The sequence below is a fragment of the Mesoplodon mirus genome, assembly GCF_964341445.2.
Source record: "Mesoplodon mirus genome assembly, chromosome: 11".
Classification (NCBI taxonomy): domain Eukaryota; kingdom Metazoa; phylum Chordata; class Mammalia; order Artiodactyla; family Ziphiidae; genus Mesoplodon; species Mesoplodon mirus.
Genome location: NC_138987.1, coordinates 98,942,170 through 98,958,741, shown reverse-complemented (window position 1 = coordinate 98,958,741; position 16,572 = coordinate 98,942,170). Strand labels below are relative to the sequence as shown.

General features: G+C 45.2%; 1 protein-coding gene across 6 annotated transcripts in view; it reads right to left on the bottom strand.

Moving 5' to 3' along the window:
• Positions 1-15,974, bottom strand: part of PARP11 (poly(ADP-ribose) polymerase family member 11) — a 34,859-nt gene extending 18,885 nt beyond the window's left edge. For 2 of the 6 annotated variants that reach the window (XM_082636649.1, XM_082636650.1), the window contains exon 1: positions 15,779-15,974. In XM_082636649.1, the coding sequence (XP_082492775.1) occupies positions 15,779-15,796 (18 nt within the window). In that variant the 5' untranslated portion in view covers positions 15,797-15,974. Of the gene's footprint in view, positions 1-7,020; positions 7,714-15,180; positions 15,237-15,577; positions 15,662-15,778 lie in introns of those variants that run through there. The other 4 variants (XM_082636651.1, XM_082636654.1, XM_082636653.1 and 1 more) reach the window with 4 other exon arrangements.
• Positions 15,975-16,572: the final 598 nt, after the last annotated feature.

Below are 16,572 nucleotides of genomic sequence, written 5' to 3'. Positions count from 1 at the left end.
TATGAGTTCCATCTAGGAGAAAAGAGAATGGGAAATACGAAAGCCCCCTTTACACAGCATACATGCAACATGTGTGCTTTGCTACGTCACACTGTTCCCAAGACCACACCGTGAGCCAGGTTACAAGTGGACGTGTTTCACAAAAGTCCTTTCAGAGCATCCTGTCGTAAGCAGCTCTCGCGGGGGGAGGTGGGCAGGACAGACTCATCTCATATTCATCCCTGTGCGGAGAGCGCCGCACCACAGACAGCTACCACTGCCCTGAAGCGCTTCAGATTTTATAAAATTCCTCGTAAGTTTACACTAACTTTTTCCTCTACAACCCAAAGCACAAGAGAAGTCATTCTCCAATTAACTTTAGGGAAAAAAACTGAAGCAGAGAAGATACAGTTATGTTGTCTAGAATCATGGAGCTGGCAGTTCAAAGAAGATTCTAGAAACACCCGAGGCCTCCGGGCCGTCAGCTCTTCCCTAAGCTGTCGGTCCCCTGCCTCGTTTTCCTACATGGACAGTTGTTCCTTCTCTCCTCTGGGTCCAAAGCTGAATGTGACTGCTTTGCTTCACAGATGCTATGGCTTTCTTTCCAAAGACTCAGACTCACTTCGTAAGACTGACTCTTATGGTTCTCTACAAGTTCATCCTCCAAAGGAATGGCTATTCTGTATAATTAGGCTCAAAGAGTTAGGTCAAGCTTCAATGAATAACTTTAAAATACTGTAACCAGAGTAGTAATGGATCCAGGATAGAATACATTTACAGGCAACAAAAGGAGTGTGCGCCAGTTGTCCACCAGGGAAAAGGCAGTGAATGAATGTTAGTGGAATGAATTAGATCAGCCACAACACCATAATCTGCCTTGCTTTTCTGGTTTTTGACTGGCAGACGATGATACTTCCTGCACTTCAGGCTGAGAAGGACAAAAAAGCTAGTATAAATTGAAAAAGCGTTTTGTAAATTTTCCAGTGCAATGGGTATGCTGGTGGAACCTGTCTACAATGCTAGCTATTTCAACCGGAATATTTATGGAGCCTGGGAGCAATCAATCTGGATCATCAAATTGGAAGGCCGGGTGGAAGATGGGCTTAAAATCAAAATCCTGGTCTATGGGAGAAAAATAATGCCACCTTCCAGATTGGTTAAAACCTTTCTGATGAGTTTATTAAAATAAACAAAATATAATTTATTTTGTTGGGATAAACATAACACCTTGAGGAAATCATAGTTGGTAATGAAAACTTCCTTGTCTCTTATAGGCAGAAGGTCCAAAACTGGATACTGAAAGCTTACAAACAGGGTGGAACTTTTGGAATGGCAGAGTAAGGGGTGCAGTGGGCCCCTCCCCAGCAAAACTGCATTTTAACTGGTGGACATTAAAAAAACAACAACATTTAACGTCTCTGGAAATTGTCTTAAGATCATCTAGCAAATAGAGAAATATTTATTCAGGAAAATCTACGAAATCTCCAGAACAGGCAAGGGTCTGGCATTTGGGCCGAGATCTGGTCCACCACTCCCCACCCCACCCACTCAGTGTTGCAGACGAGAAGACGGGCTCCCTTTCCCTCCAGCTCCCAACCTGGGCCTACTTCACCCTGGAAGGGTCAGGCTGCCCACAAGTGCACAAGGTCTACTCCGGGCAGGCATCACAGAGGACCGATCTCCTTTCCTCTACCCGGTCCCCACTCATTTGGTAGAAGCTCCAGTCCAGGCCCAGCCGGCTGTGAATACTGGGCCCTGATTGCTCCCACCCAGGTACAGGGTGGTTTCTAGGGTAGTGGTTTCATGGCAGGAGGGCTAAGTCAAGTAGACCAGGGGCTGCCACCACCCCTCCCACCCAGGGCGTCACTCTGGGAAGAGTGGGCTCCCAACTCCAGCTCCAGTGACACACAGGCTCTACTGCAGGAGGAAAAGCACATCCTAAGGACAAAGAGATCCATGACTCTGCCTGAGGGGACTGAGTCTATGTGTAACCGAGTATAGAGAACCTCATGTCTAAGAGCATTATCGAAAAAAAATGGAAATCTTTGATGAAAAACAATTAAGGAGAGGCCCAGAGCTCTGATACAAGCAGAATGGCACAGTAGGCAGAAATTTAACATAGAGAACCAGGGACGGCCAAGAAAGCCCTCCTGGGATTACAGTCACCGGTGGGAGTCGGGAAGGCTGTGCTCAAGCTCTAGGTTGTATCTACCCAGGAGCAGTCAGAGCAGGTCATGGGGCAGACACGACAGCATTCCCAAGGCTGCACACAGATCCATCAACACAGGGGGGTAGCCTCACTGTCACAAGGGGGTTAATCATAACCTCTGACCAAACACTGAGTGAACTATCCTTTCTCCACTGAGTCTTACTTTTATAGGAAATCAGTTGTTTGTTTGTGGGCCTATTTCTGGACCCTCTATTCTGTTCTAATAAACATTTTCTCTATCTTGATACCAATACTACACTGTAGTGTTAGCACTCCAAATTTATTCTTCTTTTTCAGAACTGCTTTGGCTAGATCTTTTCAATTTCGACTGGGATTGCATAGTGACCTATGTGGAAGAATTGGCATCTCAACAATATGGAGTATTCCAGCCCATGAATGAGGTACATCTCTTGACTTATTTAGGTCTTATTTAACTGTTTCAATGTTTTATAGTTTTCAGTGTACAGTCCTGCATATCACTTATGCAAGATTCACGACTAAGTATTTCATATTTTTGATACTATTGCAAATGGAATTGCATTTTAAATTTCAATTTCTGATTGAATGTTGCTAGTACATAGTGATACACTGATTTTTGGATACGGTTCCTCTATCCAGCAACCTTACTAAACCCACTTACTAGTTCTAGGAGATTTTTGGACATTCCATCAGATTTTCTATAGGCATTAGATAGATAGATAGATAGCTTTACTTCTTTCTTCTAGCATACAGATGCCTGTTATTTCTTTTTCATGCCTTACTGCACTGGTTGTAATCACCAGTACAGTGCTGAATAAAGAACAGGCATTATTTCCTCGTTCCTGATCTTAGTGGGGAAGCACTTGGCCTCTGACTACTAAGTTTGATATTAGATACAGGTATTTTGCAGATGCCCCTGGTGTCAGGGGTCCCCAAGACCACTCTCTAGTTCATAAGAGAAGAACTCAGAAATTGTTCTACTCATGGTTACAGTTTAACACAGTAAAAGTATACAAAGTGAAACAAACACAAGGGAAAAAGTAGGTGGGATGAACTCCAGAGGAAACCATGTACAAGCTTCCAAGCAGCCCCTCCCAGTGGAGTCACACAGGACACACTTAATTCTCCCAGCAACCATGTGTGACCACTGCAAACTGTTGCCTATCAGGGGTGTTCACCTGAGCCCAGGTGTCCAGGGTTTTTATTGGGAGGTGGTCATGTAAGCCTAGAGCGCCTGTGTGAATGACATCAGCTGCTGAAGTTCCAGATATCCAGAGGGAAGGAACTCACCATAAATCAGTATAAACTTTCTGGACAGACTGGTGGAGCATGGCTGAAGTTCTCAGGCATGCAGATACACTCATGAGACAAACCATTCCAGGAGTTCAGTTCTCTGGAGCTAGGCAAAGGACAGTCATGGAAACAGGCCTTTCTTGAGAATGTACAAGGTTTGAGCAACCCAGGCCTGTTGAGTTAACCTTTCCTGCACACCCCGTATCAGGCTGAACAAGTTCTCTTCTTGTCCAAGGCTGCTGAGGGTCTGTTATCAGGAATAGATACTGGATTTTGTCAAATGCTTTTTTCTGCGTGCATTGAAATAATCAACAGTTTTTCATTTTAGTTTGCTTACAGAATGAGTTACACTGATGCTGTTCAAATATTAAACAAACCTTGTATTTTGGGGATAAACATCATTTGATAATGATGCATTCACCTTCTTATATACTGTTAGGTTTGATCTGCAAAAATTTTGTTTAGAATTTTTGCATCTATGCTCATTAGGGATATTGGTCTATAGTGGTCTTACAATGTCTTTGACTGGTTTTGGAATTAGGGTAATGCCAGTTTCATAGAGTTATGAAGTATCACCTCCATTTCTATATTCTGAAAGTTTGTGCAGAATGGTATTATTTCTTCCTTAAATGTTTGTTAGAATTCACCAGTGAAACCACTGGGCCTAGAGTTTTCTTTGTGGGTAGGCTTTTTCTTTAAATTTAAATTCTTTGGTAGATATTGGGCCATTCATGGGATTTAGTTCTTCTTGAGGGAGCTCTGGTAGTTTGTGTCTTAGAAAATACGTCCATTTCATCTCAGCTGTCACACTGATTGACATTAAGTTGTTCATAACATGCCATTATTATCCTTTAACGTTTGTAGAATCTGTAGTGATATTATCTCTCTCATTCTCAGTATCGCTAATTTGTATTCCCTCTTTTTCTTTTTCCTTTTGGTTTCATTTTCTCTGTTGTTTTCATTTTAGTGTTTTGCACTCTAAACTTTATTTCTTTGCTCCTGCTTGAGCTTAACTTGCTCTTCTCTCATTTCTTAAGGAGGAAGCTGTGGTCATTGATTTGTGACATTTCTTTTTTGATATAAGCATCAGTACAGCTATAAATTTCCTTCTAAGAACTGTTGTAGCAGCATACCACAAATTTGATATGCTTTCATATGTTCTATTTTCCCTTTTTATTTCTTTGATCAATGGGTTATTTTAGAGCGTGCTATTTATCAATACTCGAGGATTTTACAGATCTTTCTTTTATTGAATTCTAATTTAATTCCATTTTAATCAGATAGTGTACTTTATAAGACCTGAATTCTTTTAAATGTATTGCGACTCCTTTTATGGCCCAGAATATGGTCTATCTTGTTAAATGTTCTCTGTGTAGTTGAAAAAAATGTGTACTCGGCTGTTGCTGGTGTACTGGTCTATAAATATTAATTAGGTCAAGCTGGTTGATGATGTTCAAGTCTTCCACATCCTTGCTTATTTCTACCTACTAATTCTATCAATTATTCAGAGAGGGGTATTAAAATCTCCAACTATAATGGGATTTGCCTATTTCTCCTTACAGCTCTATTAGTTTTGTTTCATGTATCTTGACACTCTATTATTAGATGTATAAATGTTTAAGATTGTTACTGATTAACAGACCTCTTTATCATTAGGAAATGACATTCTTTTTTTTTTTTTTTTTTTTTTTTTTTTTTTGCGGTATGCGGGCCTCTCACTGTTGTGGCCTCTCCCGTTGCGGAGCACAGGCTCCGGACGCGCAGGCTCAGCGGCCATGGCTCACGGACCCAGCCGCTCCGCGGCATGTGGGATCTTCCTGGACCGGGGCACGAACCCGTGTCCCTTGCATCGGCAGGCGGACTCTCAACCACTGCGCCACCAGGGAGGCCCAGGAAATGACATTCTTTATCACTAATAATATTATCTCTGAAACCTACTTTAATATTAACATACCACACAAGCTTTCTCTCTAGTGTTAGCACTGTATATCTCTTTCTATTTATCCTACTTGTGTCTTTTTTTAAAATAATTTATATTTTTTATTTATTTATGTTTGGCTGCGTTGGGTCTTCATTGTCCCACGCAGGCTTTCTCTAGTTGTGGGGAGCAGGGGCTACTCTTCGTTGTGGTGTGTGGGCTTCTCATTGCGGTGGCTTCTCTTGTTGAGGAGCATGGGCTCGAGGCACGCGGGCTTCAGTAGTTGTGGCACGCGGGCTCAGTAGTTGTGGCTCGCGGGCTTAGTTCCTCTGCGGCATGTGGCATCTTCCCGGACCAGGGCTCGAACCCGTGTCCCCTGCATTGGCAGGCGGATTCTTAACCACTGTGCCACCAGGGAAGTCCCCCTACTCGTGTCTTTGCATTCAACGTGTGTTTCTTGTAGACAACTTACAGTTGGGTCCTGCTTTCTAATCCAGTCTGACAATCTGCCTTCTAATTGGGGTGTTTAGAGCATTTATTTTGGTATGATTATTGATATGGTTAGGTTTAAGTTTATCATCTTGCTTTGTCCCATCTGTTCTTTGTTCCCCTTATCATATACCTTCTTTTCTTCGGAATTCCACTTTATCTCCCTTGGTGGCTTATAACTCTTTGTGTGTCTACACACACTGTTTATTTCTTCACTTTCCATGCATGCCAAAACCCACTCTAATTTAGCTTTTCTAGCTTCTGGGCTAATATCTCCCACCACCGTCTCTCTCTCTCTCTCTCTCTCTCTCTCTCACACACACACACACACACACACACAAGGAGGCACTTGCTAGGATCTCCAATGAGCTTCAAGTTACCAAATCCTATGCACTTTTATCAGACCTTGTCTTATTTGACCTCTCAGTAACATTTCACAGTTTACCCACTGTCCTGCATTACTTTTTTCTTGGTTTCCATTAAATGACTCTCTCCAGATCATCTTAGATTTCTGGCCACAAACTCTCAATCCTCTGCAACTTTACTTCGGTTCAGCCTATAACTTGTAGGTTACTCGGGCTCAGTCTTAGCCCTTTTTTGTCTTTCTCAGCATCTTTAAAACATGGTCCTCAAGAATTAGGAAGTAGTTCAAAGGCATTTTTTCACAGAAAAAAAGTAATGAAAGAAATTTGATCACATACAGTTTGCAAAGCTGAAATATAAGATTAATTACAATTTTCACAAAAATCCTTTTATTTTCATAGCATCTCAATATGTTCAGTCTGTGTTACTGAGTTCATGTCAGCTAGTGTTCAGCAAATACAATGCTGTAAAACCAAATAAATGTTCACATAATCTTCTAACAGAGCCCCAAGTCAATTTGCTTTGTGGATAAGGATAGAGAAGGGACCAAGACTAAAGGGGCATTACCCAGCTAAAGCAGGTAAAAGTTGGAATACTGCTGAGAAGCTGTCAATCCAAATTTAATGCCCAATTTAATTGCTGTAACAAAAAATAAATAAACTACTGACAAAATTTCTTTATTAAATGGCTCTGTTGGAAGTCACATCTTATCAGTGGCACATGACATAGAAAAGCAATGATTATCACTTGAGTGCTTCAACATGTTTAGTTTTAAAACTGAACAAACTACCTGAGCAAAAATACAAATCCGTTCTTGCAGCACACGTAGTATGTAACGGGGTAGAAATACTCGACAACTTTTTGTTCTGCTTGTGGGCGGAAGCTCACGGTACAAGGGAAGTCAGTTTTCATTCAGGCGATGGTATTCCTGTGAGGTGTGACACGGGGTGAAAAAGGTGCAATCCATTCAAAGCTGACAGAGCATGAGCTATACGAATAGCAAGGAAGGGTGCGGCTGGGTTCCTAAAAGATGTTTTAAACATCTGGGACAGTCAGAAGGCACCAATGTGCCTCCTGATTGTAACCGAGTGTGGAAGGAAACAGTGAAAACTGAATACTAGCAAATCTTGACAGCTCAGAGTATGTGCTCTCAGATGCTGAGGAAAGCAATGGCAGTGTGTGCAAGATTGCTCTTCCCACCTAAGTTTACTAGCTGTCAAGGACAGAAGTGCTGACAAGGGTTCCTGAAAGGAGGGATGAGATAAAAACGTTTCTTCATGATGCTAATGATACCAATGGTCATTCCTGGTTTCCAGAGGCCTACTGAAGTAGATGCTGAAATACAGTCAGCAACATAAACAACTAGAACCTACTATTTCAAGGCCAAAATACCCCAAATTTTAATGCTGAGAGCAAGACACCAGATTTCTCAAAGTCAGCAAACTATGCTGCAAATGGCTCAATTGCTAGGCTGTGATTTCCTCCCAGAATCTGATGGTTTTCTTTACTCATCGGAGAGTGAGACTGACTTTACTATTGTGGCTGTATAAAGAACACAGCCAACGTTACAAGAAAACGTGAACAGATATTTTCCGGAGACTGAAGCAGTCCCAGAATCCATTCGCTCCCTGCTTCCAAACATTCTGGCTGGTTGAAACATCCACCCCTACAGTTATGTAAGTGTATCAATTTGGCAATGACAGAGCAGTAGGAATAGTCTTCAGGGACTAGGAATAGTCCCAGAATTCCCGTAATTTCTCAGTCTGTGTTTTATCTTCGTATTCCAAAACATCTAACAGGGCCAGCAAACACTAGTTACAAATCTTGACAATCTATAATTATAGCATGGGATTTACTACTTTAATAGAAATATAGGTCTGGGTCTAACCCACATCTCAAGCTACCTATCAAGTTAGATACTTTGTAAGAGGCTGCAAAAATGTCATCTTTTTGAAACGAAATTGAGCTCTTTGTAATGAGGTGGATAGACCTAGAGTCTGTCATACAGAGTGAAGTAAGTCAGAAAGAGAAAGACAAATACCGTAGGCTAACACATATATATATATATATGGAATTTAAGAAGAAAAAGAATGTCATGAAGAACCTAGGGGTAAGACAGGAATAAAGACACAGACCTACTAGAGAATGGACTTGAGGATATGGGGAGGGGGAAGGGTAAGCTGTGACAAAGTGAAAGAGAGGCATGGACATATATACACTACCAAACGTGAGGTAGATAGCTGGTGGGAAGCAGCCGCATAGCACAGGGAGATCAGCTCGGTGCTTTGTGACCGCCTGGAGGGGTGGGATAGGGAGGGTGGGAGGGAGACGCACGAGGGAGGGGATGTGGGAACATATGTATATGTATAACTGATTCATTTTGTTATAAAGCAGAAACTAACACACCATTGTTAAGCAATTATACTCCAATAAAGATGTAAAAAAAAAAGTCATCTTTTTAACAATAAAAACATTACTCATTTTAAAAATACGTAATATAAAATTAAAATAAACAATAAAATATTGTTTAAAATTGGTGATCTGCACGGGTGCTGAAAATTTGAGAAACACTGTCCTAGGGATCTCACTTGCTCCCAAGATTTTAAAAGCCTTCTGTCTATACAGGCTGAGACCATAAACAGCCATTTCTAGCCCAGCCTTCTCCTCTGAGCTCCACTCACTTATCCAACTGCCCCTTTGACTTTTTACTTGAATGCCTCACAGGCACGTTAAACCCGTCACAGGCCCCGAACCAAACTCCTGGTCCCCTCCACGTCTCCCCTTTTCCCAGTCTCCCCATCTCAGTGAAAGTGGTCCTTCTTCCCGGCTGCCTGTGCCAGGAACCCAGCCTCCACCACTCAAAGTGCAGCCTGGGTTGATCCACTCCTCTCTCTCCCCGGCTTAGTCCAAGTCCCCTTCACTCTCACCCTGGACTACACTGTAGGTTCCTAAGTGTCTTCGAACAGACCTTCTGATGCTCTCTGTGTAAGTTTTTAATCGCTGCTGGAACAAATTACCACCAACTTAGTGGCTTAAAGGAACACAATTTCTTTTTTTTTTTTTTTTTTTGCAGTACGTGGGCCTCTCACTGCTGTGGCCTCTCCCGTTGCGGAGCACAGGCTCCAGACGCGCAGGCTCAGCGGCCATGGCTCACGGGCCCAGCCGCTCCGCGGGGTGTGGGGTCCTCCCGGACCGGGGCACGAACCCGTGTCCCCTGCATCGGCAGGCGGACCCTCAACCACTGCGCCACCAGGGAAGCCCCAGGGACACAATTTCTTATCTTACAGTTCTGCTGAAGTCTGACGTGGGACTCACCGGACTAAAATCAACTAGTGATTCCTGTCTGGAGGCTGTCGGCGGGGGGCTGGGCGGGGGCGTGGGCAGGAATCTATTTCCTTGGCTTTTCCTGCTTCTAGAAGCTTATCACATTCCTTGCTTCGTGGTCCCCTTCATCTCCAAAGCCAGCAACCTTGTATATCTTTGGTTTTTTTAATTCATTTTTATTGGATTAGAGTTGCTTTACAATGTTGTGTTAGCTTCTGCTGTACAGCAAAGTGAATCAGCTGTACGTATACATATATTCCCTCAATTTTGGATTTCCTTCCCATTTAGGTCACCACAGAGCACCGAGTAGAGTTCCCTGTGCTATACAGCAGGTTCTCGTTAGTTATCTATTTTATACATGGCATCAATAGTGTATATATGTCAACCCAATCTCCCAATTCCCCCCCTCCCCGCCCTTGTTATCTTTGATTATCCTCCCATCCTCACATCGACTCACTTCTGTCTGCATCTTCTATGGATACTTTTAAGGACCCAGCCTGGATAATCCAAGATAATCTCCCTGTCAGTAGTCGGCTGATCAGCAATCTTAACCCCACTTTGCTTGGGGACCGAACACATTCCCAGTTCCCGGTAACACGGACATGGTTATCTGTGGCAGGCCATCATCTGCCTCGTACTCTCTAATAAATAACTCGTGTTCCACACAGCAGCCAGAATGATCTTTTTCCAAACACAAGTATGTTCATGTCACTTCCTGTGTAAAACGCTTCAATGGCCCCCACTCCTCCAAGGATAAATTTCAAATCCTAAACATGTGCCACAAAGCCACACATGGCTTGTTCCTACCTACCTGCTGGCCCTAACTCCTGGTTCACCGCATTCCAGCCACGCATGGCTTCTCTCACAAGCTCCTTTCTGCCCCGGGGCCTTTGCTCAGGCTGTTTCGGCTGTCTGAACAGCCCTCCTCCCCTCCCACCCAGCCTTTCTGTGGCTAACTCTTGCTCAACCCTTCAGATCTCTGTAGAAGTGACTTTCACTGGGTGGCCTAACCTGACCTCCAAGTCCAGCACTAGCTCCCCCTATTACACCTCATCGTACTTTTTCTTTCAGAGCTTCGACTACAATTGGAGCTCAACGTTACTGTGTAATTATCGGCTTAATGTCGCCACCTGCACAGACTGCAAACCGGCGTGGGCTGGGCCTGTTCTGTTCTGCTCACCACGGTAAACCCTGGGATTCAGAGCTGACTGGCTTATAGTAGGTGCTAAATAAATACATGAGTGCCCTCACACGTTGTTTCCAAAGCAGGTCTAACTCCTAGAGGGGGAGTTGCATGAGCCAAGGACCTCGGCATCCTGCTTGAGCATCAGGCCAGGCGGGTCACAGTGGGCAAACGGCCTCACCCCATCCCTCAGGCCTCGACCACAAACACGTGCCTCCAGCCTGCTTCCCAAACTCTGTTTTGTCCCGATACCAAAAACTACTAGACTCATTCCTTAGCCTTGTGCAGCATCTGCCGTGCCAACCCTGGGAAGAGGCCACAGTACTCTCTCCTCCTGCTCGTGGGCTGCGTCACTAGCAAAGTTCCAGGCGCACAGGAGCTGGTGTCACAGAAACGTCAAGGTTTCCTGCAGTTCGAGAACCCTTCCTTTAGCTCGGAGTCCCTGTGACTCTCCCACAGGGTCTTTTCTACTCACTTTAAAGCCTAGATCCTAAGTTGGACTGGGAAGAGTACCTGTTCTGGAGCCAGAAAGTTCTGGGTTTAGAACCTGGCTGTCCTCATTCAGAAAGTGCACCCAACTCTGAGCCTTAGTCTCATCACTAAAAAAGAGAACAATAATTTATAAATCCCCACCTCAGAGGTACTGGATGACCCCATACTCTATTTAGACTGCCCCCAGCCACCAAACACTGGCACGTCACACTCCTCTGTCAGCTCAGCTAAACCCACTGCTAGAACAATTACAAAGAATGCCAAGAAGATAAAGCTGTCAGTTATGAACCTGTGAGTGCACACTGACCCTGAGAACACATCTTCATAGACACTACGTTCTCTGGAACTTTCACTGCCAGGAACACATCCTACCTCTGTCCCCCTCCAGCCCGAAGGTACGTCTATAGAATATACTGCCTCCTCAGACAGGATGTCCCACAGATGCCAGCTGCTGTCCTCGCAGCAGCCCACCCTCATCCTCTCGCAATGTCCTCACCGAGACGACCACAGGACATGCGCTTTGTCCACGTCACTCCTCCATCCAAGCTGTAGTGGCCATTCTCTCTCTCACTTCTGTGGCCTTTGGCCATGTTGCTTCCTCTGCCTTTCCCACAAGACCACTTCTGGGACCTGGACACCTAGCTCAAGTGTAACTTGCTTCAACAAACCTTCCCAGGCCCCCAGGTGCCCTCTGGTAACACTATCCCCACTCAAACTGTGTCTCCAGGCCCTGGAGGGCAGGCTCTGACTTGGTCCAGGTTTGCCCTGCCCCCCCCAGTGCCCGGAATGTTTTCCAGACAATAGATGTTTATTCAGTGTTTGTTGACTGACTGCGTGAAATAATGACTCAGTGACTGAGGGAGTTGGATTTAGACATACTGACTTTGAACTCCCGGACGGACAACCAGTAGAGCTGTCCATCACCCAGTTCAGAAAGGGGGTCAGGACTAAAGACGTACATTTGGCAGGCAGAGTCACTAAAGAGATATCTGAAGCCTTGGGGCTCACCACAAAAGGATGTGCCGAGAGAAGAAGAAGGTTAAGGCGGAACATTTCAGGGGCAGAAGAAAGCAGTGCAGCTCACCCAAGATTATGATTCAAGGATGAACCATAGAGAGGAGATGAAATCCAAAGGGATACAGTCCCAGGAAATCAAAAAAGGAGACTTTTGAGCAACACCTCCAGTGGCATTACTGTTTGCAAAATGACAGAAGAGAGTGAGGCGTGCAGGCGGCCGCTGTGCGTGGTGATTCGAAAACTCTCGGTGACCCCCTAGCAAGTCAGGTGCTGGGGCAGAGGCGGGGCTGGGGGCGCTGAGGTCTGAGTACGAAGGACAAGAAGTGTAAGACTATTCTCTCAAGAGGCTGGACAGAGGAAGGAGAGAATCATAGTGCCAAGGGAGCGTGGAAGCAGCTGTGAATATAAAATAACAGAGAAAAGGGAGGCTCAGCGGGTAAAGCGCTGGACCGGTTTACAAACGTTATCGCTGCCCCGACCGAGTGGCAGGGCGGTGGCAGAGAGGACTCTGTGGCTCACCCGCCTGCGAGATCTTGGGAAAGTCACTTCCCTCCCCCTTAGCTAACTCATTAGATTGTTCTAATCATATGAATTAATAAGCGAAAAGGAATGTTGAAGAGTTTATCACTCTTTACAAAGTAAGGTCCTATCACCGCAACAGATGATTTGCTATCGTAACAGATGTTTGTCATTTTTCATTTTCTGTCGTCAGAGAGAAACTGAAACTCCCTCCTATGCAATGCTGATACTGACTCCGTTTCCTGCGAAGAGGGGGAAGACAGCGGCAAAGAGACAGAAAACGGCAGGGCAAAGTCAGGGTACACAGAGTCCAGGCAGTGATGGCATCCCCTCCAACTCCTTCCTACAGATCCGCCATTTTCCTACACTGGGGGACATCAGTCCAGGGCCACCGCCCCCCGGGTGGGTGGAGAACTGCCAGGATCTCACACCAGAACTGAGTGCCTGATGCCCTGTCAACCTGCTTCTGCCTCGGCAGGGACCTCAAGGGGCCTGGTCGGTGAAAGGCTTGAACAGAATCATCCCTGACCTCATGACTGTCTTGAAAAATAAAATAAAATGGTGCACTGAGATAAAGTTTATTTATAGCTCCTTGGTTATCTTGTTTTGGGTTCCCCCGCCCAAGAAAATGTTCCAAGTTCAATGGTGATTTTTCCACACTCAAACCATGTCATGGAGACTTTCCATGTAGAGGGGGCGACTGCTTCTGAGCGTTATCATGGCCAGAGTCAGTGTAGTATTTCCTCAAAACACTTGCGAGTGGAATACAGTATCACACTGAAGGCGTATTTGCAAGAGGAGATAAATTTGCAGATCACAGGTGGCATATCAAAGTCATGGAAGCTACTAAAAAAATACAGGGAGAAACTAGCAGAAGTCTTCAGTTAAAGCAGTTCTCTATGGCCTTCCTCCACAAAGCAGAATTTATTGTATCATTCAATGGAAAGAAATGGTAAACAGTAATTTAAATTGGTGGGTAATATAAAAGTCATTCGTATTTATCTTTAGGATGCACTGTGGGGTTTTTTTTCATCTTTCCAATTGTGTTTGGCTTAGAGAAACATTAAAATTAATTTTCATCCCACAAGCGCAGCTGGACAGACTATTCAGATGCCTCTTCTATTCAAAGAAACTAACAAATTACAAGAGGAAATCCATATGCAGAATGTTCACTGTACTTTTACAAAATGAAACTGTCCTTATTGACAACATTCATACGCTCAGAGGAAGAAAAACAGTACCGGTAAGAAAACACAGGAGCATTAAGATCTATCAGAGCAGCATGATAAGGGTCAAAAGAAGAATGTGGGCTTGTAGGTGGAAGGTTCACCACTATTAACAAAAGTCAGTCTGCTCTACTGAACTCAAGCAAAATCATTAGGGAGATTTCAGAGAAAACCAAGCCTTCCTTCCAAAGAAGTGAGATAATGCTGTAACAAAGCAAATATATGAGATACTCATTAATGCCTTTATAATCCTCACAAACACATGAGTGACCCAGTAGCCAGTTCTGATGTATATGTGATGGAGGAGGGAGAACGAACGGAGCAAAGGACTCTTTCTAGTACTGATGCAACCACTTTGTTAATGCAATGGATATTTACTGAGTGCCTACTATATGTCAGGCTCTGTTCCCTAGTCTGAGGATACCGCAGTAAACAAAACAGACAAAAGGGTATGTTACGGAGAAACCAGGAAGGAGAAGGACTGCCAATAAAAACTGAATACAACACAAACACACATATAATAATAGAAAATGAAACTTACTGATGACAGATAGTGAAACTGAATATATAAGCAGAGAGCACATTCTCACAATTTGAAATTATTTTTGCTAAAATCGAAACCCAGCAATTACTTTCCTCTGATGTGGCCTTAAAGGATTGGATGTTTGAACCAAAAAAAGGGGGGGGGCGGGGCGGTCTTAGATGATGATCATCGCTATTCGATGGCCTGGGACGTAACCATGATACGCAACCAAAACAATCCAGACCAACAGACTACTTTCTACCGGGTAAAAACGTAAAAACAGAAGCAAATTTACTGACAAACTCTCTAACTTATCTGGAAATATATGCCAGGAATGGAAAAAAAAAAGAAGTAATGATTACAGCAAAGGAGTTACTGCAAATATGGAAACAGGCTTATTAAACTAAATTTAGGAAGTTATCTCAGCACATGGGGTAGTTGCACATATTTAGGCCAACAATTTGCTGATACGTGATTCTGCCATTTTCCCGGTCAACTCAAAGGCGTAAATAGTGTCTATTTGCCGTGTAACTAGGCGATTTCAATTCTAACAGGTTAATGGAATACTCTTGGCAAGCGGATTCCACTCTTTTAAGGCTGAATATTAAATAAATGAATGTACAAAAGCAAGGTAAACAAAAATGCATGCAGACACAATGCAAATACCGGAGGGAGACAAAAGACTTGCAGTGGAAAAGCTCCAGGTCATCGGTTTCTGTCCACTGGAAAAAAAAAAATCTAAGAACCTCACCATCTAGAGGCTTAGAACACACGCTCGACCACCCCAGTTTTCCATGGCTGTCCACCAGGAAGGGAAAACGAGCCCCAGAGGTTCCTCTTAGGCCCATTTCAGGACCCGGAAGGCGAGTCCCCTCGCTTTGGACGGGGATGGGGGTGAGGCTGGCAGGTACACCTGAGCCTAAGTCAGTCACAGGTCCGAAGTCCAGGAACTCCAGCCAGAGAGCAAAACGCCAAGTTTACAAAGGGTGGAGGGACGGGGGCGGAGAAACCACAGCGAGTCCAATCAGTGGGACAGGACAGCCGCACGGCGCTGGGGACCCACCGAGCCGTCTCCATTGCTCGCAACGCGGCTGCCCGAGCCGCCGGGGCCGGGGCCTTAGCGTCCCGGAACTCGCCAGCCAGTCGGCGCGGCCTGGGGGGAAGTTGGGGGCGGGGGTGGGGGGGACGTAGTTCCCAGGAACCCCTCCCGCCCTCTCCCATCAACCCCGCCCATCGGTCCGCCCCGTCCCGCCCGGCTACTCACCGGATTCGCTTCCCACATAACGGTGGCGAAATCTAGCGGAGAGAGCCTGGCGGAAGGGGCTGGCCGCGGGGCCGGGGTGCTGGGTTTTTCCCGAGGGCCCGGGGAGCGAAAGGACGGAGAAGCAACCTCCACGAAAGGCTCCCCGTCATAAGCCGGCGTCTTCGAACCCCCTCGAACCTCCCGACTTCCGGTCGAAGCCGGCCAACCAGCGCCAGCTCCGCCCCGCCCCGTCCCCGGAAGCTCGCCCCCGTCCCTGCCTCTCCCTTCCGGCCTCGGCGCGGAGTGGGCGGGGCCTGCGAGGGTCTGATTCGTAATGTGGTTGTTAAAGGGCTACCAGTCCAGCCACCCTCCAGTGCTGCATCCCTTCTGCAAAGTCCCCTCCAAGTGATCCTCAAGCCTCGATATTTATTGATGACCTCCGATATTTATTGATCACCGTATAGGGAGTGTAGTGGCCAAGAGGCAGACAGGCCTGGGAATTAATAGCCTGTGGGACAAGCTTCCGACTCGGTTTCCTCGTGCTCAGAATGGAGGTGATAATAATAGTATCTAAGCGTGTAGTGTGATCATTGAAGGCACCTAGCATGGTGTTTGGTATACAGTAAGTGCTCAGTGAGTGACGGTTATTTGCCAGACACTGACACTGTGCTAGGCTCTGCAATGAGCAAGAGTGACCCATATGCAGTCCTCATGGAGCTTAGAGTCTAGAGAAAAAAGTAAGAAGTAATTTAGATAAAATTAAAAGGTGCAGGATGGCCTACAGGTAGTATGGCAAGTACAGGGTTCTTTGAGAG